General features: G+C 42.0%; 1 gene segment (V, D, J or C); it reads left to right on the plus strand.

Annotated features, from left to right (window-relative positions):
• Positions 1 to 6,564: 6,564 nt before the first annotated feature.
• The window catches only part of LOC132884270 (T cell receptor alpha variable 17-like), a 49,886-nt gene continuing 31,090 nt past the window's right edge, over positions 6,565 to 25,360 (plus strand). The window contains 3 exon segments of the V gene segment in view: positions 6,565 to 6,647; positions 6,774 to 7,036; positions 12,629 to 12,798. Of these exon segments, the coding sequence occupies positions 6,605 to 6,647; positions 6,774 to 7,036; positions 12,629 to 12,798 (476 nt within the window).

Below are 25,360 nucleotides of genomic sequence, written 5' to 3' on the forward strand. Positions count from 1 at the left end.
CTCCAAAGTCCAGACTTTTAAAATTTGAAGTTCAGAATTGTACTAACTCATGAATAATAATAATAATAATAATAATCAATTCATTTGATTAATTGCAAATCTTGCATGTGATGATTAACTCATTCTACCAATTTGCAAATGTGTTTTAAGCGAATAACGCATTGACTGTCGGGAGGGTGTATGTTCCTTTCCCTCATAAACGGAAGTGAACCCTGTCATACGGTGATTTCTACACTTTGATCTGCGCTGGTTTCTACGTTAGATTGATAAATGAGGGCTATTGCGTCATCCTCGTTAGTATAGTGGACAGTATCTCCGCCTGTCACGCGGAAGACCGAGGTTCGATTCCCCGACGGGGAGACTTTAAAAATTTATTAACTTGTGCAGCAGGGGGATGGAGTGGGTCACACTGTCGCCTCACAGCAAGAAGGTTCTGGGTTTGAGCTCAGTGGCTGGTGGGGGCCTTTCTGTGTGGAGTTTGCATGTTCTCCCTGTGTCAGCTCTGGTTAACCCCACAGTTCAGAGACATGTAGTTCAGTTAACATGGGCTGGTCTCAGGCTGAAGTGCCCTTGAGCAAGGCACTGAAAGGAGATGCGCAGAACCATGGCCTCACTTCTTGCTTTTAAATGCCTTGAGACCTCAAGAATGGCATAGGGATAGTTTCAAGCGGTAATATATAGATTGAGGCACTGCCTAAAAGCCCATCTGTTTCTGGGTTGTAGAATTTTCTTATATCATAGCCAGACTCTCTTGTTTTATTTCTTTACCGTTATAGTTACTATACTGTTTCCTTATGTTGTACAAAACATACACAGAAAGAGAATAGCTCTGGCCTGATGAGTAGAGTCAGGGCACTGATTTTATTTACAAATTCGATTTCACCATTGCTGAGACAAGAATACAAAAAAAAAACATATTGGAAAAATAATATCATTTTGAAAACTAAATATAATACATTGAATCCGCTGCCCGGTACAAAACCCCGGGATAAAACCCCAGTGGGATTAGAACCTCCTGGGAACGGACTCCTCGTCCGAATGCAGCACAGGGAGCTCCGGGGATTCGAGCTTTAACTTTGAAAAGATGATCGAGGTTTTGTCAAAAAAAAGTGCAGTTGAGGAAATATTTAAAACCCTCAGCATCAGCATTATCAACATACTAATATTAAGAAATTGTGTTATGAAACTAGAAAGACCATTAAAGAGTTATAGTTTGAGTTATAGTTATAGTTGAGTTATAGTTTGTTTGTAAAAGATGAACATATTTTTTTAGAAGTGTGCACGTTTTGCACGAAGGTCTCAGGTCCTTATTACACGGTTATCAAAATGAATAATGCACATAATATAGCATGTTGAGACAGAATGAACTCCAGTGATCGGCCATCTGCATACATGTCAACCTTTGGTCAATCAAACCTGTATAACCAACCTCCAAAATCCGTATTTCCCTTATAAAATCCGTATAAGATGCAAATTAAAATAATTTACCTAAAATTTGAATGATAATTAACAATGATATATCCCAGTTACTTTTTATTCAATATTAATAACAATAAACCTTCAGAATGAATACAAAGTATTTTTCCAGTCTCACCTGTGAAAGGTAATCCCATGTGATCTCGTTTGGGCAGTAAACCTGTTGGTACAGTTAAACGCAGCACATGAATGAGGCATCTTTATTCTCGGCTACTGTCTAGACGCTATACCAGAGATGGTTGAAGAATCTCCACTTTGCCACATCCAATATGGCGGCGAGGATGACGTATGAGTCTACGCAGAAGGCGGCGTCTATGTTTATATGTCTATGACTTCACGGTTGGCGGGATTCTCGCAATGCGGTGTGCGCATGATCAAAAGTGGAGCAAAGTCTCGCTACCACAAGATAACGCGCGATTTCATAAGACTCTTTACTGGCTGTCTATGGTGTACAGTACGTTTATCATCGTGGGAATTGATTATAGCTCTAAATAAATATTGAAGTTTTTTTAAAGAATCCATATAACTTTATTTATACACCCGTATACTACGTTTATTGAATCAAATCCGTATAAAATACGGACATTCCGTATAGGTTGACATGTATGCATCTGGCTGTATTTTTAGACAATTTCTGCAGGCTGGAATCTTTGGGCTTCTTTTCATCCAAAAGAGAAAGTAACTGGTTGCTGGTGAGCTGAAAGAAAATCAGATATGTAAATAAGCATACACTTCTTTAAATGATAAAATTACGCTTGTCAGTTAAAGGTAAGCGGTACAATGAAATTCATCATGGCAAGAAATCAGAAAACAACTCGATGGGTTTCTCACGACTCAGTTGTTGGGTTTCCTGTGGTGGCACAGAACCAAAACCATCAGAAAACAACTCAATGGGTTTCTTTATATATCCCCACACTATGCATATGGGGCTCCGCTAGCACTGGCCACGAGGCGGTGTGTATGACTGGTAATTACTAACACTGGCCACTAGGCGGTGTGTATGGTGTGTATGACTGGTAATTACTAACACTGGCCACTAGGCGGTGTGTATGACTGGTAATTACTAACACTGTCCACTAGGCGGTGTGCATGACTGGTAATTACTAACACTGGCCACTAGGCGGAGTGTATGACTGCTAATTACTAACACTGGCCACTAGGTGGTGTGTATGATCTATTCCGATGCCATACTTGAGGTCTCAAGGCATTGAAAAGCGAGGCCATGATTCTGTGTACCTCCTTTCAGTACTTTACTCAAGGGCACTTCAGCCCAAGACCAGCCCATGTAAACTTCATGCCTTTAAACTGAGCCACCCACATTAGTAAATTTTTAAAGCCTCCCCATCAGGGAATTGAACCCCGGTTGTCCACATAACAGGTGGAGATACTGTCCACTATACTAACAAGGATGATACAATAATCCTCATTTATCAATCTAATGTAGAAACCAGCGCAGGTCAAAGTGTAGAAATCACCATATGACAGGGTTCACGTGTGATTCATGAAACGTTTGTATCTTGCCAATCACAGTGTAAGAATGATTGGGCATTGATAAATGTGGTGGGTGAAAACCATTGTCATTTAAATATCACAATCCTAAATATTATCGGTTTAGAGGCCTTGCTCCTTGACTTTACAGCATGGAGAGGCGTAATATGGTCAAGAAGAGAAACTTATCTGCCCTCAGAATAGAAGCTTTAAAATCACAAATCCAATGGAATAAATTATTTCTATTTGGCAGCCTGAACAGTAGCATCACAGGAAGGCAGAAAAATGTGGTATGGAAATCACTTACTGCTGGGGTCAACAGTGTTCCTGTCAATAACCAAACTCCAGCTGATGTTTTCATATTTAATTTATAGGCCTACATCTGTGATATGTATAGCCAAGATCTCATCTCATCTCATTATCTCTAGCCGCTTTATCCTTCTACAGGGTCGCAGGCAAGCTGGAGCCTATCCCAGCTGACTACGGGCGAAAGGCGGGGTACACCCTGGACAAGTCGCCAGGTCATCACAGGGCTGACACATAGACACAGACAACCATTCACACTCACATTCACACCTACGGTCAATTTAGAGTCACCAGTTAACCTAACCTGCATGTCTTTGGACTGTGGGGGAAACCGGAGCACCCGGAGGAAACCCACGCGGACACGGGGAGAACATGCAAACTCCACACAGAAAGGCCCTCGCCGGCCCCGGGGCTCGAACCCAGGACCTTCTTGCTGTGAGGCGACAGCGCTAACCACTACACCACCGTGCCGCCCTGTATAGCCAAGATACTGTATATAATAGTAGCCTACTATAGTAACTTCCATCGTAAATCTTTACATGTAGGAGAAGAAAAAAAAACGGTCAGGTCTCAAACAAGTCGCGAAAAATTAAACGGTTGGAAAGTTTAGTTATTTTCTCATTTTAATGTTACAGGTTAATCAAAGTCAGGCACCACTGGTGTTCATCCTTTGGCTAGACAAACCGGCCTGAAGCCACCCCACAGAGCCAGGAAACGGTGAGCTGTGTGAGAGAGAAGTTGATGAAAGTGAATGAATAACTACTTATCACTCTCCAATAAAAAAATAATAAAAATTAATAAATAAAAAATCCCGGCAGTGCAAAAATACCCTCTCATACCTTATGGATGTGCAGAGGTCTTCTCACAGCCAGATGTGTCATTGCCAAGATCTGATTACTGGCAAGATTCTTCTTTAAATAGTTTAGATGCTTATTCATTCATCTTTCACATATGTGTATCTGAAGAATCAAACTTGCATTGTCTTGCAAAAGTATTCATCTCCCTTTATATTTGTCCTGTTTTGTCGCATTACAAGCTGGAATTAAAATGAATTTTTGAGGGGTTAGCACCATTTGATTTACACAACATGCCTCCCACTTTAAAGGTGAAAATTGTTGTTTTATTGTGACACAAACAATAATTAAGATGAAAAAAACAGATATCTGGAGTAGAGGCACATGTAGAGACACCACTAAAACACATAATTAAAATATTCATTTATGTACTTATCAGAGTATATTGTTCTCTCCCTCCATCCATTTTCTATACTGCATTTCCATTGTGGGTCATCAGTGAGCTGGAGCCAATCCGAGCTGACTATGATCGAGAAGCCGGGTACACCCTGGACCTGATCTTTTTGGCCATCATGGGAAATGCCGTGTGTGGCACAAACCCAACACCCTGAGAACACCATTCCTACAGTGAAGCATGGTGGCGGCAGCATCATGCTGTGGGGATATTTTTTCATCTGCAGGGACAGGAAAGCTGGTCAGGACTAAAGGAAAGATGGATGGCACTAAATACAGGACAGTTCTGGAGGAAAACCTGTTTTAGTCAGCCAGAGGTTGGCAGAAGAGAGGGAGGACAGCGCTGAGTGATGAGTAGGCAAAAGGGAATAAAAATATTTCAATTTAAAATAAACACTCAAAATTATCCTTTCATAGTACATCATCTTATTATTGCAAAAACAAAGCACATAAAACAGGCAAATGTGACAAAACAGATCAAAAGCTTACCTGCATCCCTCCACAATTGGATGGAAGGCTGCCGTTATTTCCTGCATTACTCTGTTGGAGTCCCAGTCACAGCCAAATCCCAAGGCAGATTGTATGTGTCCATTTTCAAAAAGCCAAGCTTTCTTGACACACGTGCAGATGTATGGTCTGGCAGATGAATTACCTCTTTGGTGAAAGACTGAGCCACAAGACGTGAACAGTTTAATTGTGCCTGAAACCTGAGAAACATTAAAGAAAATCAAACTATATTCACTTACATTAAATATTCATGCATGTACTGTATAGTCACTTATCTTTTCTGTTTACAAACAGCCACCTGCGTAAGCTGTGAATTTATTTTTTGAACTATTTACTTATTTTTGTGGTTAATAGTCAACATTTGTCTTACCATGGTACACTATTACTGTGTTACAATACTTCATGATTTACTGCAGTGTTATTAAACAAACAAACAAACAAACAAACAAACAAACAAAAAAAAAGTGTGATTAATACAGCACTCTCCAAGGTGCAGATCCATATTAGTGTGAAGACCTAAACAAACGAAGGTGTTCCAAAGGTGTTTGCTGATTTGAATAGCAGATTTGAACAAGTGACCCTTCATTTAAGACATGAACTTTGTCTCTGTAGACTTCAGAGCGGGTGGGTGGAGCACGGAAGGGCAGCAGGCCAGAACTAAGTTCCAAAAACTCTTTATTTTTGCACTTTTCAGTGACACACACGTACACTCTCCCAGCCACACGCATAATTCACATCAGGTGTAGTGATTCTGCCACTTCCCTTCCATGACTCCGCCCTCCGGTCACAGACTGACGCTTGACCACGCCCCCACTGCCACAGTCTCCTTTTCTCACTCTCTCCTTTTCTCTGTAACACACACAATGTACAAACGATGCATCCGGTGTGTGTGAAAGAGAGAGAGAGAGAAAGAATGAATTAATATTTTTAAATTTATGTATTTAAAAAACCCTCATTTTAGTCTTTCTGCTCTGTATGATTGGTGAACATTTATTCACGTGTTAAGGTTTTTCCCTTTAATGAACACAAGATGGCGCAGTCAGTGATCACACAACCTTGCTTACATCCTCCAGAAATGTTGTCCAACCCTGCTTACATTCTCCACTGCTGAATGTTTGCTAGTAGTGGTAAACTTCTCATTATTGCCAGAATGCTGTTGGAAGTTTGTCTCTCGTGGTGAACTTTGGCAAACTTGTGACACAGTGGTAAACATGGCCTTGTCCTAACTTTTTTGAGATGTGTTGTTGTCATAAAATTTAAAATCACCTAACTTTTCTCTTTAAATGATACATTTTCTCAGTTTAAACATTTGATATGTCATCTATGTTCTATTCTGAATAAAATATGGAATTTTGAAACTTCCACATCATTGCATACCGTTTTTATTTACAATTTGTACTTTGTCCCAACTTTTTTGGAATCGGGGTTGTACTAATCTTTACAAGGGGTGCCAATAATTGTGATGGGCACTGTATGTGAGTAGGTGGAGTTACATCTGGAGACAGCAGAGACAGTCTCAAATACACAACAATGACATTTACTTCTGAACTAAAGGTCTGAACTAAACACTCAGGATAACAATGTTACTCCTCTTCATGCTTTTCTTCACCATTGCTGAAACTGGTAAGCCATATATATTACACATGATTTTATTTTATGTTTTAAAAGAAACAAAAATAACAATTATTTATGAATAATAGTTTATTAATAGTGAATAGCCATGATATTAAAGTAGTATCTGTGTCACAGAGGCTGCTGAAAACAGCATTAAACCAGTCCAAACCACTATGTCTGGAACCGAAGGCAGCAACATCACACTGTCCTGCACATATACTGGATCAGTTCGGAGTCTTCACTGGTACCAACAAAAACCTGGATCAAGACCAGAGTTTCTGCTGCTGATTGATGAAGTCACTGAACGTGTCACACCAGCTGAACCACCTCATCCACGATTGTTCATTAAACTTGATAAAACGAGTAAGAAAGTGGATCTGTTCATCTCCTCTGCTGCAGTGACAGACTCTGCACTGTACTACTGCGCTCTGAGGCCCACAGTGACAGGAAACCCAACTACACTGTACAAAAAGCACTACACATGACTGGAGCAGAGTCGTGCTTTTCTCACAAGATGGAGCTCTGTACATGTTTGCTTTCACATCTGGACTGCCTGTCTGTGAAAGAAAATGCTTTTGAAGATCAACTGTGTACCAACTGTATGATCAACTTTTTAAAGTTTTTTTTTCTTATTAGAATAAAAGAATAATCCTCGCCAGTGGCAACTCAAAAATACTAGTGATGTTTTTTTTAAAAAACCTGATAATTTACTTCATGAGCAACAATAAATTTGTACAAAATAAATCCATGGACAACACATTTCCTGTTCTTGAGGTTATACCACAATAATTATCTACGGAAACTTTCTTCAGTTCTCCCAGTGTTTCTCACACATACAGTGGTGCTTGAAAATTTGTGAACCCTTTAGAATTTTCTGTATTTCTCCATAAATATGACCTAAAACATCATCAGATTTTCACACAAATCCTAAAAGTAGACAAAGATAACCCAGTTAAACAACTGAGACAAAAATATTATACTTGGTCATTTATTTATTGAGGAAAATTATCCAGTATTAAATATCTGTGAGTGGCAAAAGTATGTGAACCTCTAGAATTAGCAGTTAATTTCAAGGTGAAATTAGAGTCAGGTGTTTTCAATCAATAGGATGACAATCAGGTGTGAGTGGGCACCCTGTTTTATTTAAAGAACAGGGATCTATCAAAGTCTGATCTTCACAACACATGTTTGTGGAAGTGTATCATGGCACGAACAAAGGAGATTTCTGAGGACCTCAGAAAAAGTGTTGTTGATGCTCATCAGGCTGGAAAAGGTTCCAAAACCATCTCTAAAGAGTTTGGACTCCACCAATCCACAGTCAGACAGATTGTGTACAAATGGAGGAAATTCAAGACCATTGTTACCCTTCCCAGGAGTGGTCGACCAACAAACATCACTCCAAGAGCAAGACCTGTAATAGTTGGCAAGGTCACAAAGGACCCCAGGGTAACTTCTAAGCAACTGAAAGCCTCTCTCACATTGGCTAATGTTAATGTTCACGAGTCCACCATCAGGAGAACACAGAACAACAATGGTGTGCATGGCAGGGTTGCAAGGAGAAAGCCACTCCTCTCCAAAAAGAACATTGCTGCTTGTCTGCAGTTTGCTTAAGATTACGTGGACAAGCCAGAAGGCTATTGGAAAAATGTTTTGTGGATGGAGGAGACCAACATAGAACTTTTTGGTTTAAATGAGAGGCGTTATGTTTGGAGAAAGGAAAACACTGCATTCCAACATAAGAACCTTATCCCATCTGTGAAACATGGTGGTGGTAGTATCATGGTTTGGGCCTGTTTTGCTGCATCTGGGCCAGGACAGCTTGCCATCATTGATGGAACAATGAATTCTGAATTATAGCAGAGAATTCTAAAGGAAAATATCAGGACATCTGTCCATGAACTGAATCTCAAGAGAAGGTGGGTCATGTAGCAAGACAACGACCCTAAGCACGAGAGCCGTTCTAGCAAAGAATGGTTAAAGAAGAATGAAGTTAATGTTTTGGAATGGCCAAGTTAAAGTCCTGACCTTAACCTAATCGAATTTTGTGGAAGGACCTGTAGCGAGCAGTTCATGTGAGAAAACCCACCAACATCCCAGAGTTGAAGCTGTACTGTACGGAGGAATGGGCTAAAATTTCTCCAAGCCGGTGTGCAGGACTGGTCAACAGTTAAATGACAGTTTTAAAAAATAAAATAAATGAAAAAGAAATAGAAACTGCAATGAACAATGCATCATGAAGTAAAATACAAAATAATTACAGGTAAAATCAGCTTCATTTTTGTTTTCCTCCCATTTTCCCCCTTGAGACAGTAACAGATGAGTTCCAGAAGGGGGCAGTAATGTAAATTTGCACAGATTGTGCTTATTGACTACACGTGCGAAAAGTGTGCAGTAATATGCCAATCCAGTAGTGGTAGTGCACATGCGTTCAGCTTCAACACACTGGAATAGACACGCTGTGTCGAACGTATACAGTGCCATAGAAAGCTGATTTTTCAGCATCTTTTAATGTCAGTTATAGCAGGAGTGAGAGTATTGAAGAAGACAGAAAATAACCACAGTAAAAAGTGGACTCATCAGGCTTTGAGCATAAACCATCACCAAACACAAAGAGCAAAATCCCCAGTGTTGAATTAACACCCAGTGTGTTGATTTCACACCCTATTGTGTTTATATATGTCCAGCTGGACACAAATTAACTCTGAAAGTGTTAACTCAACACTGGGGAATTTGCTGTGTACATGCATACCATGCTCAAAAGGCCCAGAGGATCAATCCCATCTAATGCTGGACATATTAGTAATTCCATGTAAACATTTATGTGAGTCAGGAGGTTCAGAGGATGATGAGGCAGTCAACAGACAACGTACTGTAACAGTACAGCAGGTGAATTGGGAGTGTCTGCAGGCTTAATAGAAAGACTTTGGGTTTACACAAAGGATTGCTTTATCCCCAGAGCGATGCTGTGCTGTCATGTGTTGTGTCTGAATGTTGTTAAGAATAGTTACGATATGGTGAGACGAATGTACAATTATTGGTTGAGACAAAACAATTTATTCCGTATCAGGGCAGATGCAGTGACGGCACACAGACAGGCAGGCATGCCCTGAACAACCAATATATGATCGTTTTTTTCCCTTTAATCAAAGAGTCAGACCAAACCATTTTTGCATTGGGGTGGTAGGGGGTTCTTGACGCCTTTTTCAAAGACAATAAAGGCAAAAGATCTAGAAATCATTTATTGAATGCAAATATAGCCAGGGCTGTGAAATTGTAAATAAGAAATCTGAGGAAAAGGGGGGGGTCTGGGGGGCACAGCCCCCCAGCATAAGCCGGATACGTATTCAGCAGCGCATTGATACGGAGCTCAGATATCAATGCACTGCCAAAGCGCGCAGAAGGTGTTAGTACGCCTGTTATTATAGTGCGGACTTTCCATAGCATAGAAAATCGCTACATTTCAATTTGTGTAACTGAACTTGTTTCATATCACTGGTCATATAAACTTATGTAAATAGGAAAAACGTGGAAGAGTTTGGTCGCATCTAACTACAGCCCCAAAAAATACCATTGGCCATACTGAGCCTAGCTACATTGCTAACAGGAGTGACAGCGCGTCTGACTGCGTCTGACTGACTGGGAGGTCACGCAAAGCTCGGAGAGGTACGGAGCAGCTCGTCTCAATTCAGATAAGAGCATATTTCATTATGGAAGTACGGTGGACTGTTCCTTTAAGAACAACTTTGCTCAGAGCACCTTTGCAATACATGTCCTCGATATAGGCATTCATAGTTGTTAAAGGCATTTGTACTGGAGTTGCAAAATCCAGTCAATGAGGTCACATGGCGTTCGTTTTTGACCAAAAACCGATGAAATATAAAGTGTTAAAATATGTTAATATTGTATCATCATTAAGCATTACAGGTATAGTGTGGCAGTTAATAATTGAAACAATTTTAGATTTTTGGACAATAACATTTATTCCAAGCACGTTTTTAAAATTAAATTAATAAATGTTCATGCAAAAGAATGAAGAAATAATAAGCTAAATAATTAAATAAATGTTTTCCCTGTGCCCACTCATTTCATCATTACCCAGTCATGCAGTCGTGATTATTTCAACTGTTATGCCAAGTTGGCAATGTTCTCATATATATATGTATATGTATGTGTGTGTGTGTATATATATATATATATATATATATATATATATATATATATATATATATATACACACACAGGTGCAGAAATGTGTCTCATTTATGGCACTAAATTAGATAATCACTTGCCTAATTGAGTTAGATGTGATTAAAATGTGGCGATATCAATGTGACATCAAGATATCATATGTAATTCCATAGCATATTGAAATATATTCATAATGTTTTGTGTATATTTATTTCTTTAATAATTAACTCAAATTACTTGCAGTGTACAAGAAAAATGTAACACCGGCAGCAGATTTAACACCATTTTCCGCCCACTGATTGTGAGAGCTCCTCAGAAGCGCATGCAAATTCTGTTTTTGGATGCGAGAAGATGCTCTTTGTTGTGAAAGAGTGGTCCAGGTCCATTGTAAATTAAAAGCGAACTAAACTACTACTTTGACTAAGACATTGTTCAGGAAAACCACGTTAGTTTAATGATGGATCTTAAGAGGCAGCTACTTAAAGACACTCTTAGGTGGGGTTTACATTAGACCGTATCAGCGGATCATCAGATTAACGTTTTTAAAACGATTAGCGTGCACACAGCAACGCCAATACATGATTAGCGTACACACAGCAACGCCAATACACGGATGCGCTCGGCTCCGCAGGCATCCTGCGCTCCAAATCACTCCGCCCTGAACAACGAGTGCCCTCTGGAGGGTGCGTACTCCGGCCCTGCGCAGCTCACAGAGTGCGCGAGTGAAGCGCACGAGCAGTGATTCGGGACTGAGCTGCTGTGTGTGTAATCCCAGTGCATATTGGGCATGCGCGTCACTCACCACTTGCAAGTGGAAGGATGGCAAGCCTAAAGACAATCATAACTACACAATGGGCAGTATTTGCATCAGTATTTGCAGTATTCATACTTTTATACTCTTTAATGAAAGGTGATACAAGGCGGAAGTCCGCGCCGTTTTTCAGCAGTCGTGTCACATGACCAACGCCAGCGAATCAGGAAGGTGGATGTCACAGTGACGTTGTCCAATGACGACGCCAGCTAGAGCTCAGCACAGCGTATCCGTGTATTCTCAATGTTTACACAGCACCGGACCAGACACGATCTGGATTGAATACGTGGACCCTGGCGGATTCCCGTTTCCCGGCGTTTCCAGGCGTTTTAATGTAAACGGACAGTGCATCCGCGAAGAAAACGAGACAGATACGGTCTAATGTAAACTTGGCCTTAGACTTAAGAGGCTTTCAGGAAACCTACCCCTGAACATTTCACATTGAGATGAGATCAGGAAACAATTTACCATATACAGTTTTGTTCAAAATTATTCAACACCCAATGCTGTAAAGGGTTTTAGGGAATTCAGTGTACATTTGTAATTGTGTTCATAATGACATCTTACAAGGACTTGTTAAAGAACCAAATGCAACTAAATTGACATCAATTGCTTTTGTAATAAAGTATTAAATGGCCTTTTTGTGATTTCTTCAGTGACACAATTATTCAACCCCTTTAAGACTACCACTCTTAAGAACAGAGGTTCATTCAAATGTTTTCAATCAGGTATTGAAAACACCTGTGGATGTCAACGAGCATCAATCAAGCATAATAAGCACCAATTAGGCAGATTTAAAAGGACTGTGATACTCAGCTCCTTCTAGACATTTACTGGTGTGTTGACAAACATGGTGAAGGCAAGAGAATGGTCCCAGAAGACAAGAGAAGAGGTTATTTCTCTTCACAAGAATGGCAATGGATATAAGAAGATTTCCAAAATGTTAAACATTCCAAGAGATACTATCGGAAGCATCATCTGTAAATTCAAGGCAAAGGGCACAGTGGAAACGCTACCTGGTCGTGGCAGAAAGAAGATCCTGACGGCGACTGCTGTGCGCTACCTGAAGTGCCAGGTGGATAAAAATCCCCATGTGACTGGTGAGGAACTGAAAAAAGATCTGTCAGATGTGGGCATTGAGGTTTCAGCACAGACAATAAGGTGCACACTGCGTAATGACAGCCTCTATGCCAGAACTCCCAAGCGCACCCCCTTGCTGACTCCAAAGAATAAGAAAAGTCGACTGCAGTATGCCAAAAGTCATGTGGACAAGCCACAAAAGTTTTGGGAAAGTGTTCTGTGGACTGATGAAACTAAATTAGAACTGTTTGGGCCCATGGACCAGCGCTATGTTTGGAGGAGGAAGAACCAGGCCTATGAAGAAAAGAACACCTTGCCTACTGTGAAGCATGGCGGGGGGTCAATTATGCTTTGGGGCTGTTTTGCTTCTAATGGTACAGGGAAGCTTCATCATGTGCAGGGTACCATGAATTCTCTTCAGTACCAGGAAATCTTGGAAGAAAATGTGATGGAGTCTATCACAAACCTGTGGCTTGGGAGACGTTGGAGCTTTCAACAGGACAATGATCCTAAGCACACATCCAAGTCCACGAGAGCATGGTTGAAGATGAAGGGCTGGAACATTCTGGAGTGGCCATCGCAGTCACCAGACTTAAATCCGATTGAGAACCTCTGGTGGGACCTAAAGAAGGCAGTTGCAGCGCGCAAGCCTAAGAATGTGACTGAACTGGAGGCTTTTGCCCATGAAGAATGGGCTAAGATACCCGTTGGTCGCTGCAAGACACTTGTGTCAAGCTATGCTTCACGCTTGAAAGATGTTATAACTGGAAAAGGATGTTGTACTAAGTACTAAGAATGAATGTCACTTGGGGGTTGAATAAAACTGATAATGATGTGAGCACAGAAAAGACATTTGTGGTCATTTTATTATAAATGTTATGTTATATTTGTCTAATTTACAAGTGCCTCTTTGATTTAATTGTAAATAAGATGACTGAAATGATCAAAATCAATGTCAAACTGGCCAAAACACTTAATTTCAGTGGGGGTTGAATAATTGTGAACACAACTGTAATTGCAAATATTCAGCCCTTTTTGATAAATTAATTAAATTAAAATGAACATTTTCTATTTCTCTATTAGTATCAATTATTACGGAAGTGCATTGCATTCACCTAATAATAAAAAAAAACAGCAGGTTATCTCATAATTACGAGATCATTATCTCAATTATGAGATAAGATTTCATAATTACGAGATAGTATCTCATAATTACGAGATAATTATCTCAAAATTACGAGATATTATCTCATAATTTTGAGATAATATTATGTCCGCTTATCATTTAGCCATATCAGTTTCATGCTAGGAAGTGATGTGTGGCTACTGTGATTAGCAAGGGAATGATGGATATCTCTGGCAGTATAAGCTTTTACTTCTTTCTTGGCATGAGGCACTGGGAAATATTAACATGTCTCAGGATGGATGGCATTCAAATAAGCATGTCAACGCTACGGAAACGAATCAAATTGTTGGAGTTGTTCAGGCGGAAAGGCAAGTCTGACTTGCTGGAAGTTGCGCTCTTCCTGAATGAGCAATTAAACCAATATGACATGATGCATGGATACAAATTCATGCATTTGAAATGCATTCAAGCTGGACTGGTCATGACTCAATCCACAGTACGTGCTCTGCTGAAGGCAAGGCAAGGCAAGGCAAGTTTATTTATATAGCACATTTCATACACAGTGGCAGTTCAATGTGCTTTACAGAAGTAAAAGCAAAACAGTAAACAATAGAGAATAAAATTACTTAAAATAAATGGGAAAAATATAATAAGAATTAAACAATAGTAGAAATAAAATAATAAAATGAAGTAGAAGTTCAAATAGGGGGAGAAAAAAAACAGCAGAATAAAATTGAATAAAAGTTAAGTAAAATTTGAAACATGCAGAAACTGTAAAAGTACAGATTATAAAAACATGTAAAGAAGACACTATTAATTATTTAACAGAAAGCATCTGAAAACAGCTTGGTCTTTAACCTAGATTTGAAGCTGCCAACAGCAGGAGCATTTTTAATGTCCTCTGGCAGTTGGTTCCATAGCTGTACTGCATAGTAGCTAAAAGCTGCTTCACCACACTTTGTTTTAACAACAGGTTTTAATAGTAAATTTTTCTGTTGCGATCTGGTAGATCTGATTGGGTTAGGCCGCTGCAACATATCAGAGAGGTAATTGGGCCCTGTACCATTTAGAGATTTGTACACCAGCAGCAATGCTTTAAAGTCAATTCTGTAGCTTACTGGAAGCCAGTGAAGGGACCTTAGAATTGGAGTAATATGCTCTGTTCTTTTTGTTTGTGTGAGAACCCTAGCCGCTGCATTTTGAACCAGCTGAAGTCATTTGATGGTCTTTTTTGGCAGGCCTGTGAAAAGGCCATTGCAGTAATCAACCCTACTAGAGATGAAGGCATGTATCAGTTTTTCCAGATCATTTTTTGACATAAGTCCTCTTAGTTTGGAAATGTTTTTTAGGTGATAAAATGCCGTTTTAGTGATTGCTTTCATGTGACTGTCAAAGTTTAGCTCGCTGTCAATGAAAACACCAAGATTTTTAACCATTTCTTTAGTTTTAATCCCTTTTGTGTCAAGAATAGTGGTAATCCTGAGTCTTTCATCTTTTTTCCAAATAGAATTACTTCTGTTTTATCTGTGTTCAGCTTAAGAAAATTTTGTGACATCCAGTTGTTGATTTGATCGATACACTGGTAGAGACATTCAAGGGGGGCATAATCATTAGGTGATAAAGCAAAATAAATTTGGGTGTCATCTGCATAGCAGTGATAAAAAATTGAATTGTTATTGATAATTTGCCCAAGTGGGAGCATATAAAGGTTGAATAGTAATGGTCCAAGAATCGACCCCTGGGGGACACCACAGGTCAAGGACATTGACGTTGAGGAACAATTTCCCATGGTAACAAAGAAGCTTCTATCTTTTAAGTATGAATTTAACCAATTGATAACTTTACCAGTCAATCCAACCCAGTGTTCAAGTCGATATAGCAGTATGTTGTGATCAACAGTATCAAAAGCTGCACTGAGGTCCAGTAACACCAGGACCGATGTTTTGCCTGCATCAGTATTAAGACGTATGTCATTTATAACTTTAATCAGCGCTGTTTCAGTGCTATGATTGGCACGAAATCCTGACTGAAAATTATCAAAACGGCTGTTTGATATCAAGAAGGCAGTTAATTGATTGAAGACAATTTTTTCAAGGATTTTCCCGATGAATGGTAAATTTGATATTGGCCTGTAGTTATTTAATACTGAAGGATCCAGATTATTTTTTTTTAAGTAGGGGCTTTACAATGGCTTTTTTCAGGGACACAGGAACAACGCCAGTCTCTAGGGATGTATTTACAATTTGAAGCACATCTGTAATTATAAGATGAAGAACAGACTTAAAAAATTTGGTGGGCAGAATGACCAATTCAGATGTTGAGGAACTGAGATTTTGTACAGTTTTTTCAAGAGTCTCATAATCAATTAAACAAAATTCTGACATTGTGTTGAAGTTATCTATCTGTGTTATTGGTGATTGCAGTTTTTCAATTTTTTGCAACTGAGATATATTATGAGCAATATTCTGCCGTATTTTATCAATTTTACCTTTGAAGAAGGATGCAAACTCATTGCATTTATTAACTGAGAGAAGTTCAGGTGCTAATTGTGGTGGGGGATTAGTTAGCTTCTCTACTGTTGAAAATAGCACACGGGCATTGTTCATATTCCTGTTGATGATGTTGGAGAAGAAAGACTGTCTTGCTTTACGAATTTCATAATTATAATTACAAAGCATCTCTTTATGGATTTGATAATGGATGTGAAGTTTAGGGGCGGCACGGTGGTGTAGTGGTTAGCGCTGTTGCCTCACAGCAAGAAGGTCCTGGGTTCGAGCCCCGGGGCCGGCGAGGGCCTTTCTGTGTGGAGTTTGCATGTTCTCCCCGTGTCCGCATGGGTTTCCTCCGGGTGCTCCAGTTTCCCCCACAGTCCAAAGACATGCAGGTTAGGTTAACTGGTGACTCTAAATTGACCGTGAATGTGAGTGTGAATGGTTGTCTGTGTCTATGTGTCAGCCCTGTGATGACCTGGCGACTTGTCCAGGGTGTACCCCGCCTTTCGCCTGTAGTCAGCTGGGATAGGCTCCAGCTTGCCTGCGACCCTGTAGAAGGATAAAGCGGCTAGAGATAATGAGATGAGATGTGAAGTTTAGATTTGCACCATTTTCTTTCAGTCTTTCTACATTCTCTCTTTAGCAGTTTAACAGCCAGGTACTACTTCCATGGTGCTTTCTGCTTATCATTGACTCTTTTGATTTTGAATGGAGGAATATCATCCATAATTTGGGTCATATTTAAATTAAAAAATTCCAGTAAATCATCTACAGAGTCTGACATTTTGGTTGAGTTCTGAGAGAGAGCTTGCTCAAAGAGAACACGTGTTGTCATTTATGACTGTCCTACCCATAGTCGTTGAGCTGTTCTGAATGTGAGGAGACATAGAAACATCAGAGAAAACACAAAAATGATCAGATAAGGCCAGGTCAACAACAGTAGTAGAAACAGTAAGACCCTTTGTGATGACGAGGTCAAGGGTATGACCACGAGAGTGGGTCGGCCCCTGTACATGTTGTACTAGGTTGAAGTTGTCAGTAAGTGCAAGTAATTCTTTGGCATAAGTGTTTTCAGTATCATCTACATGCAAGTTAAAATCCCCAGATATAATAAGACAATCAAACTCTAAGCAAATGACTGACAACAGTTCACCAAACTCTTCAAGAAAGACTTTGGCTGAATGTCTCGGAGGCCTATAAATAGTTAATAATAATATGTTAGGAGAGCATGTAACAAGTGCACATAAGTGTTCAAAGGATATAAAATCACCAAGTGAGGATTGTTTACATTGAAAAGAGACTTTGAATATATTTGCGATCCCTCCACCTTTCCCTTGTCGGGTAACATTCAAAAAATTAAAATTTGGGGGAGCTGCTTCAATAAGGGTGGTAGCACTATTTGCTTGATCCAGCCAGGTTTCAGTTAGAAGCAAAAAATCAAGATTGTGTTTGCAGATAAGATCATTAATTAAAAATGACTTGTTTAAAAGTGAGCTAACATTCAGAAGAGCTAGCTTTACAGAAAGTCTAGAAGTAATATCTGCTTGTGCACTCTGATGTTGTTTTAAAACAGGAAGGAGATTAGATTGGTTTACCCCCTGGGTTAAATGTGCTCTATGTTTTCTATTTCTTATCAACACAGAAATAGAGAATGGCATAGGCATATTGGGTCCCAGCTGGTTTTCAAAACTACACCCATTTGCAGGGACCCAGAGTACATCAAACAAGACTTTCTAAATGTTCCATTTGGTTTGAGGGTGAAAGGATTGGAGATGACATGTATCTTTTAGATGGTGAAAAACATTTGTAGCCAGCTGAAAGTCCTGGGCGAACACAGTTTTGATGAACTGGGTACACTGCTTGTCGCGACAGATTTGGGCTGGAAAAAGAGAGTGTAGCCACTGGGAGTGATCTTTGCATACTATTAGGGAAATCCATGCGGGTGGGAGATGGAGATGGCGCATTGAAGTCAGAAGAGCGAGAAATTGGTGAGTTCTTTGTATGGCATTTTGTCTCTGATTTTTGGCAGTCTGTCTTTGAATCTTGGCAGTCTGGCAGGTCAGATGTCTGTGTGTCCTTGATGACGACTTGCAAAGATGATTGTTTTGGCTTTGCAGAGGTATTGTTTTTTGTAACTATGTCAGTCTGCAACATCTTATCAACTGTTTTCCTCAATGCTGGCTGAGAAAAGATTGCAAGTCTGTAATGGTCTACTAAGACTTTGGCTCCAATCCAGCTGAGTTCAGTGCTATTTGGCTTGAAGAATTCTCTGCAATTCCAGAAAAGGTTAAAATTGTCTATGAAGTTCATACCAAATGAAAAACAAGTTTTTCCAAGCCAGGTGTTAAGACTGAAGAGTCGAGGAAATGCAAAACTTCCTCTCGCTGGGAGTGGGCCACTAATAAAAGATTGTATTCCAGTCTTATAGAGATCAGAAAAAAGTTTTCTGAAATCATCTTGGACAAACAGCTGTTCTCTGAAAACATCATTTGCTCCCACATGCACAACAATACGTTTGATAGTTTTATGCTTGGACATGAGTTTCAAAATGCTGTCTTTGGTGTCAGAGATGGATGCATTTGGAAGGCAGCAAATAATCATCCTATGACCTTTTAAATGTCTTACAGTGGAATCACCAAGAACAAGGGTTGTGGGATCAGGTGGTGTTATGAGCTGCTTTTTGCCTCTTCCCACAGCTCTTCGATCTTGGTGCGATCTCTTTTTACGATGTGTTTGTCCACTTGAAAAATCCTCTTCCACATCCCTGAGGCATTCAAATTTGTTCTGAAGCCTTATGGGCTGTGGATTTTCCATAGGATTGTAAATCCTATTGTAATTTGTAGAACGAGCTGGTGTTGAGGTAATTACTCTTCTGTTTTTATTTTTGGGCTTGCCACCCATCATTTGCCAGTTTTCTGTACTCACATTTTGCCCAGCTTGATTGATGAATTCATCCACTTGATCTGCAATGCCATCGGTCTGTCGGAGTGCAATCTCTGCATTCTCAGCCACTGTTTCTGTACTCCTTTCCTGAGATATCGCTTTTAATTCGTCCATCTTTGGCAGAGCATCAATCTTTGATTCCAGGATAGAAATCCTCTGTTCTAGTTCCATGCATTTTCTGCAGGATTTTTTGTCCCCTGGCATTTTGTTTTAAAAGCTAACTTATCTTATAAAGATGAAAAATAAAATGAAAAAATAGTGGAAATTAAATTAAAATTAAATTAAAAGCTTATAAAGATGAAAAATAAAATGAAAAAATAGTGGAAATTAAATGAGAAAGTAAAGTATAGAAATCAAGATCAAGAAAGCAGGAGCAAAGCAAAGAAGCGTCCTACTTGCTTGAGTAGGAGGAGCAAAAAAGTGTATTACCATTTTCTACACCGCAGAACAATACTGAAGACACCAAAACTTTGAAACAACATATGGAACACAAAGAACTATGTGACTTACAAAAAAGTAAAAAAAAAAAATCCCACAGGCTACAGGAATGACAGACCACATAAGAAACAAGGGGATACAACAAAATAGAACAACAGGGACAACAGAAAGAAAAGAGCAATGACAAAACCTACACAATACCTACACAATGATCGCAATACAAAACAACAGTAAAAGATCGTGCAAAAACCCCAGGCAGGGGCCCCATACAGACACGGCAACCAACAATGGGCCACATCACTGCCCCCAGGACCCCAGACAGACCAAACACAGGGCAGCAAACAGGAGAGTAGAACCGACACCAGTGCGCAGCTTTGTCCTCGACCTGTACTGTAACGACCTCATGCCATCTCATAAAAAAAATCTCCTTCTCACCCCCGGCGGGGGGGGTGGTATCCATGTCATCCTCAAGCTTGGGTCCTCTACCAGAGGCCTGGGAGTTTGAGGGTTCTGCGCAGTATCTTCGATGTTCCTAGGACTGCGCTCTTCTGGACTGAGGCTTCAGATGTTGTTCCTGGGATTTGCTGGAGCCACTCTCCCAGTTTGGGGGTTACTGCCCCAAGTGCCCCCACTACCACGGGGACCACGCAACCCTTGACCTTCCACATCTGTTCCAGCTGCTCTTTCAACCCTTGATACTTCTCAAGTTTCTCATGTTCCTTCTTCCTGATGTTGGCGTCAGCTGGGATCGCCACATCTATCACCACCACCCTCTTCTGCTCTTTGTCCATCACCACTATGTCCGGTTGGTTAGCCAGGATCTGTTTGTCAGTCTGGAAGCTGAAGTCCCACAGAACCTTGGCCCTGTTGTTCTCAGCCACCTTCTGTGGTATGGCCCATTGGGACTTGGGTACTTCTATTCCATACTGGTTGCAGATGTTCCTGTATACTATCCCAGCCACTTGGTTGTGCCTCTCCATGTACGCTGATCCAGCTAGCATCTTACACCCTGCTACTATGTGCTGGACTGTTTCAGGGGCTTCTTTGCACAGTCTGCATCTTGGGTCTGATCTACTCTGGTAGATCCTGGCCTCTATGGCTCTTGTGCTTATGGCCTGTTCTTGTGCTGCCATGATTAGTGCCTCTGTGCTGTCTGTCAGTCCTGCATTATCCAGCCACTGGTAGGATTTCTTGATATCAGCCACTTCCTCTATCTGATGGTGGTACATGCCATGTAGGGGTTTGTCTCTCCAGGTTGTCTGTTCCACCTCCTCCTCTGCACTCTCATCAGGGTTCTGCTGCCTGAGACATTCACTTAACAGTTCATCCTTTGGGGCCATCTTTCTGATGTATTCTCAGATTTTCGATGTTTCATCCTGGACCGTGGTCTTGATGCTCACTAGCCCTTGGCCTCCCTCTTTCCATTTAGTGTATAGTCTCAGGGTGCTGGACTTGGGGTGGAACCCTCCGTGCATGGTGAGGAGCTTTCTAGTCTTGATATCTGTGGCTTCTATCTCCTCCTTTGGCCAGTTTATGATACCAGCGGGGTATCTGATGACTGGTAGTGCGTACATGTTGATGGCTCGGACCTTGTTCTTACCATTCAGCTGACTTTTCAGGACCTGCCTTACTCTCTGGAGGTATTTGGCTGTGGTTGACTTCCTTGTGGCCTCTTCATGGTTTCCATTAGCCTGTGGGATGCCAAGGTACTTGTAGCTGTCTTGGATATCACCTATGTTGCCCTCTGGTAGGTCAATCCCCTCAGTCTGGATCATCTTGCCTCTCTTTGAGACCATCCGGCCACACTTGTCCAATCCGAATGACATCCCTATGTCATCGCTGTAGATCCGGGTGGTGTGGATCAGCGAGTCTATTTCTTGCTCGTTCCTGGCATACAGCTTGATGTCATCCATGTAGATCAGGTGGCTGATTGTTGCCCCACTACAGAATCGGTACCCGTAGCCGCTCTTCGTGATGATCTGACTGAGGAGGTTCAGGCCTATGCAGAACAGCAGTGGTGATAGCGCATCTCCTTGGTATATGCCGCACTTGATGTTGACTTGGGCAATGGGTTTTGAGTTGGCCTCTAGGGTTGTCTTCCACATTTCCATTGAGTTCTGGATGAAGGTCCTTAGGTTCCTGTTGATCTTATACAGTTCCAGACATTCCAGTATCCATGCGTGTGGCATTGAGTCATAGGCTTTCTTGTAGTCAATCCAGACAGTGCACAGGTTGGGCTGTCTCTTCTTACAGTCTCAGGCGACTGTTCTATCGACCAGTAGCTGGTGCTTGGCTCCTCTGGTGTTACTGCCAATTCCTTTCTGTGCCTCGCTCATGTATTGAGCCACATGCTTACTCATTTTTGCCGCAATGATGCCTGACAGGGCCTTCCATGTTGTGCAGAGACAGGTAATTGGCCGGTAGTTGGATGGGATGGGTCCCTTCTGGGGGTCCTTCATGATTAGGACTGTCCTGCCTTGGGTTAGCCATTCTGGGTGGGTTCCATCCCTCAGCAGCTGGTTCATCTGTGCTGCTAGGCATTCATGGAGTGCAGTTAGCTTCTTCAGCCAGTACGTATGGATCATATCGGGGCCTAGTGCTGTCCAGCTCTTCATCTTTGACACTCTTTCTTGGACGTCTGCCATTGAGATGGTTACTGGTTCTTGTTCTGGGAGGTTGCTGTGGTCAGCTCTTAGGTCCACTAACCATTGGGCATCGGTGTTGTGTGATGCCTTTCTTTCCCATATGTCTTTCCAGTATTTTTCCATCTCAGCTCTTGGTGGGTCTGACCAGTTGTTGTTCCCCTGCCACTGAGAGTACACCTTGGCTGGTTCAGTGGAGAACAGCTTGTTTATTCTCCTGGCCTCTCCCTCCTTGGTGTATCTCTTCAACCGGGTGGCCAGAGCTGTTAGTCGCTGTTTGGCAGTTTCGAGTGCCTCTGGTATGGAGGGTGAGTTGTACTTCCTGGGTGCCCCTTTATTCACCATGTTCCCTTTCTGTAGTTCAGCTAGCTGGCTAACTTCTCTCCGTGCTGCCTTTATCTTGGCCTCTAATCGTCTCTTCCATGGTGGATACTGTTTGTTATGTCCCAAGCCCACCTTGTGTCCAAGCATCTCCATGATTACTGTTGCTGTACTGTGTATCAGCTTGTTGGTCTCAGTGATGGTTCTTGTGGAGATTGTCTTCAGAGCAGCATTCACATCTACTAGTAGATCTTCTGAAGGTACTTGGCAACTCAGCTTCGGTATTTGTCGGGAGCTCCAGGTTTCCTTCTCAGGTCAGCAGCTCTTGTGTTGAGGCTTTTAGCTGTTGGGGCTTGGTACCCAATCTCTGGGACTGCTTGGATGGTGACATGACCCGGTTATAATGAACTTGCTGAAATAATTCAGTATGGAGTGTGTTAGACTGAAGATCTAAAAGTCCCTGGTTTAATCCCAGGTTTCAGCACTGAGCAGTGTGGTTTGTGTTCATCAAAGCCTTTGACCAAGAGTGTGTTTGAGCTTTTGCCAGGTCGATGCCAGTAATTTGGTGCTGAAAACAATCCCACATCTAGTATGTCTTGGTTCCATGGTGTAATGGCTAGCACTTTGACTCCTCTGATCTGAGTTCAAATTTCAGTGGAGGCTTTGTTTGCAGCTTCTATGTTAGGACTAGGACTGTTTTGGCCTCTAGAGGCCGCTGTTATTTCCTTTTCATGTCGTGTTTATTTTGGCCTCTAGAGGCCGCCACTGTTCCTGTGTTTTTGTGTTTGTGTTAATTGCCTAATTATCTTCACCTGTGTCCTTAATTAGTTTGTGTATTTATACCCCTGAGTTCAGTCCTCTTGTCACAGAGTCTTTGTGCTGTTATGTTTATCTCCAGTTTCCTTTGTACTGTGTTTTTTGATCTTCTTAGCTTTTGTATTTTTGCACTTTGCTTTTCTTTTGGATTATACTCTTTGGTTTTTTTTTTGTCTTTTGTTTTGCCCTGTATATAGTGTATATAGTTTAAATAAACCTTTTGATTCTTTTTCTACTTCCGCCTCACGCCTCTGCATTTGAGTCATCCCCCTGGTGGCCTAGTGGGGGTTTGCTGGATTATCACACCAACGAACCAGGTTCGAATCCCAGCAAAACCCTAACAGAAAGACTCCGTCATGACCGACTCAGCAGAGGCTGCTTCAACTGTCTACCCGGCCAACCTTCAGGGAATTATGGCAGCTTTGACACGCTTCGGAGCGACCATGGACGCTCATGGACGTACGCTCACCAGCCAACGTGAGGCCCTCGCTCGCCACGAGGAACTGCTTCAGCAAATTGGGAAAACCCTGGCACAGCTGACATCTCTGCCTGCATCTCCTGCTCCTGATCCAGTTCCTGCTCCTGATCCAGTTCCTGCTCCTGATCCAGCTCCCACTCCTGCTCCAGTGCCTCCTGCAATGCTGCCTTCTTCACCTCGCGAACCCAGCCTTCCTGCACCACAGAGGTATGACGGCAAGCACAGTGAGTGCCGAGAGTTCCTTACCCAGTGTCAACTCACCTTTGAGCTTCAGCCTACCACCTACACTACGGATCGCCGCAAGATTGCCTTTGTGATCACCTTATTAGCTGGTAAGGCGCGAGCCTGGGCTACTGCTATCTGGCAAAGACAGGGACCTGAGTGCTTTGATTTCCAGCTGTTTTCTGAAGAGATGCTTCGGGTCTTCGATCAGGCAGACATCAGTACCGACGCAGCCCGAAAGCTCATGTCCATCCGGCAAGGAGGAAGCGTCGCAGATTACGCCATCTCGTTCCGAACACTCGCAGCAGTAAGTGGATGGAACGAGACTGCCCTGGTGTCAGCCTTCCACCATGGTCTGTCTGACCCCATCAAGGACGGTCTGGCCTCTATTGGATGCCCAAGTGACCTCGAAACCCTCATCTCACATGCTATTCGTCTGGACAACAGGATGAGAGAACGCCACCAAGCCTTGAGCCCCCCCAGCCTCCCTACCTCTACCTGGAGACCGTCTACCTCCTTCAGTGACTGTCCAGAACCCATGCAAGTGGGTCGTACTCGCCTCTCCGCATCTGAGAGGGAGCGCAGAAGGAGGGACAAGTGCTGCATCTACTGTGGCAAGCCTGGTCACTTCCGAGCATCATGTCCCGAACTCTTGGGAAAAGGACCGCCCCGTCCAGCCGAGGGAGGGTTGTGACGGGGCCTACCCTCTCTCCCGGACTCCCTGGCCAAGGAATCTACATCCCGGTCTCCATCTCCTGGGGTGAGTCTGTCCACTCTTGTCAAGCTTTGATAGACTCAGGGGCGGCTGGGAACTTTATGGATATTCACTTCGCCCAAAGCATCAATATTCCGACTGCACCTCTTGAAGTCCCACTGTCTGTGTCTGCCCTCGATGGCCAAGCGTTAGGTGATGGAAGAGTCACCCAAGTTACTTCTCCAGTTTTCCTCCAGTCTCAAGGTCACAAGGAAGAAATATCCCTGCACCTGATTCCTTCACCTGAGTTCCCAGTTATTCTAGGCCTTCCTTGGCTTACTCGCCACAACCCTCGCATAGACTGGGTAACAAGCCAGGTTGTGGAATGGGGCCCTGCATGCCATGCCTCTTGTCTGCTCTCTAGCTCTCCTGTGTCTCCTGCCGAGCCCCCTGATCTCACCGAGTTATCTC

The sequence above is a fragment of the Neoarius graeffei genome, chromosome 1, assembly GCF_027579695.1.
Source record: "Neoarius graeffei isolate fNeoGra1 chromosome 1, fNeoGra1.pri, whole genome shotgun sequence".
Classification (NCBI taxonomy): domain Eukaryota; kingdom Metazoa; phylum Chordata; class Actinopteri; order Siluriformes; family Ariidae; genus Neoarius; species Neoarius graeffei.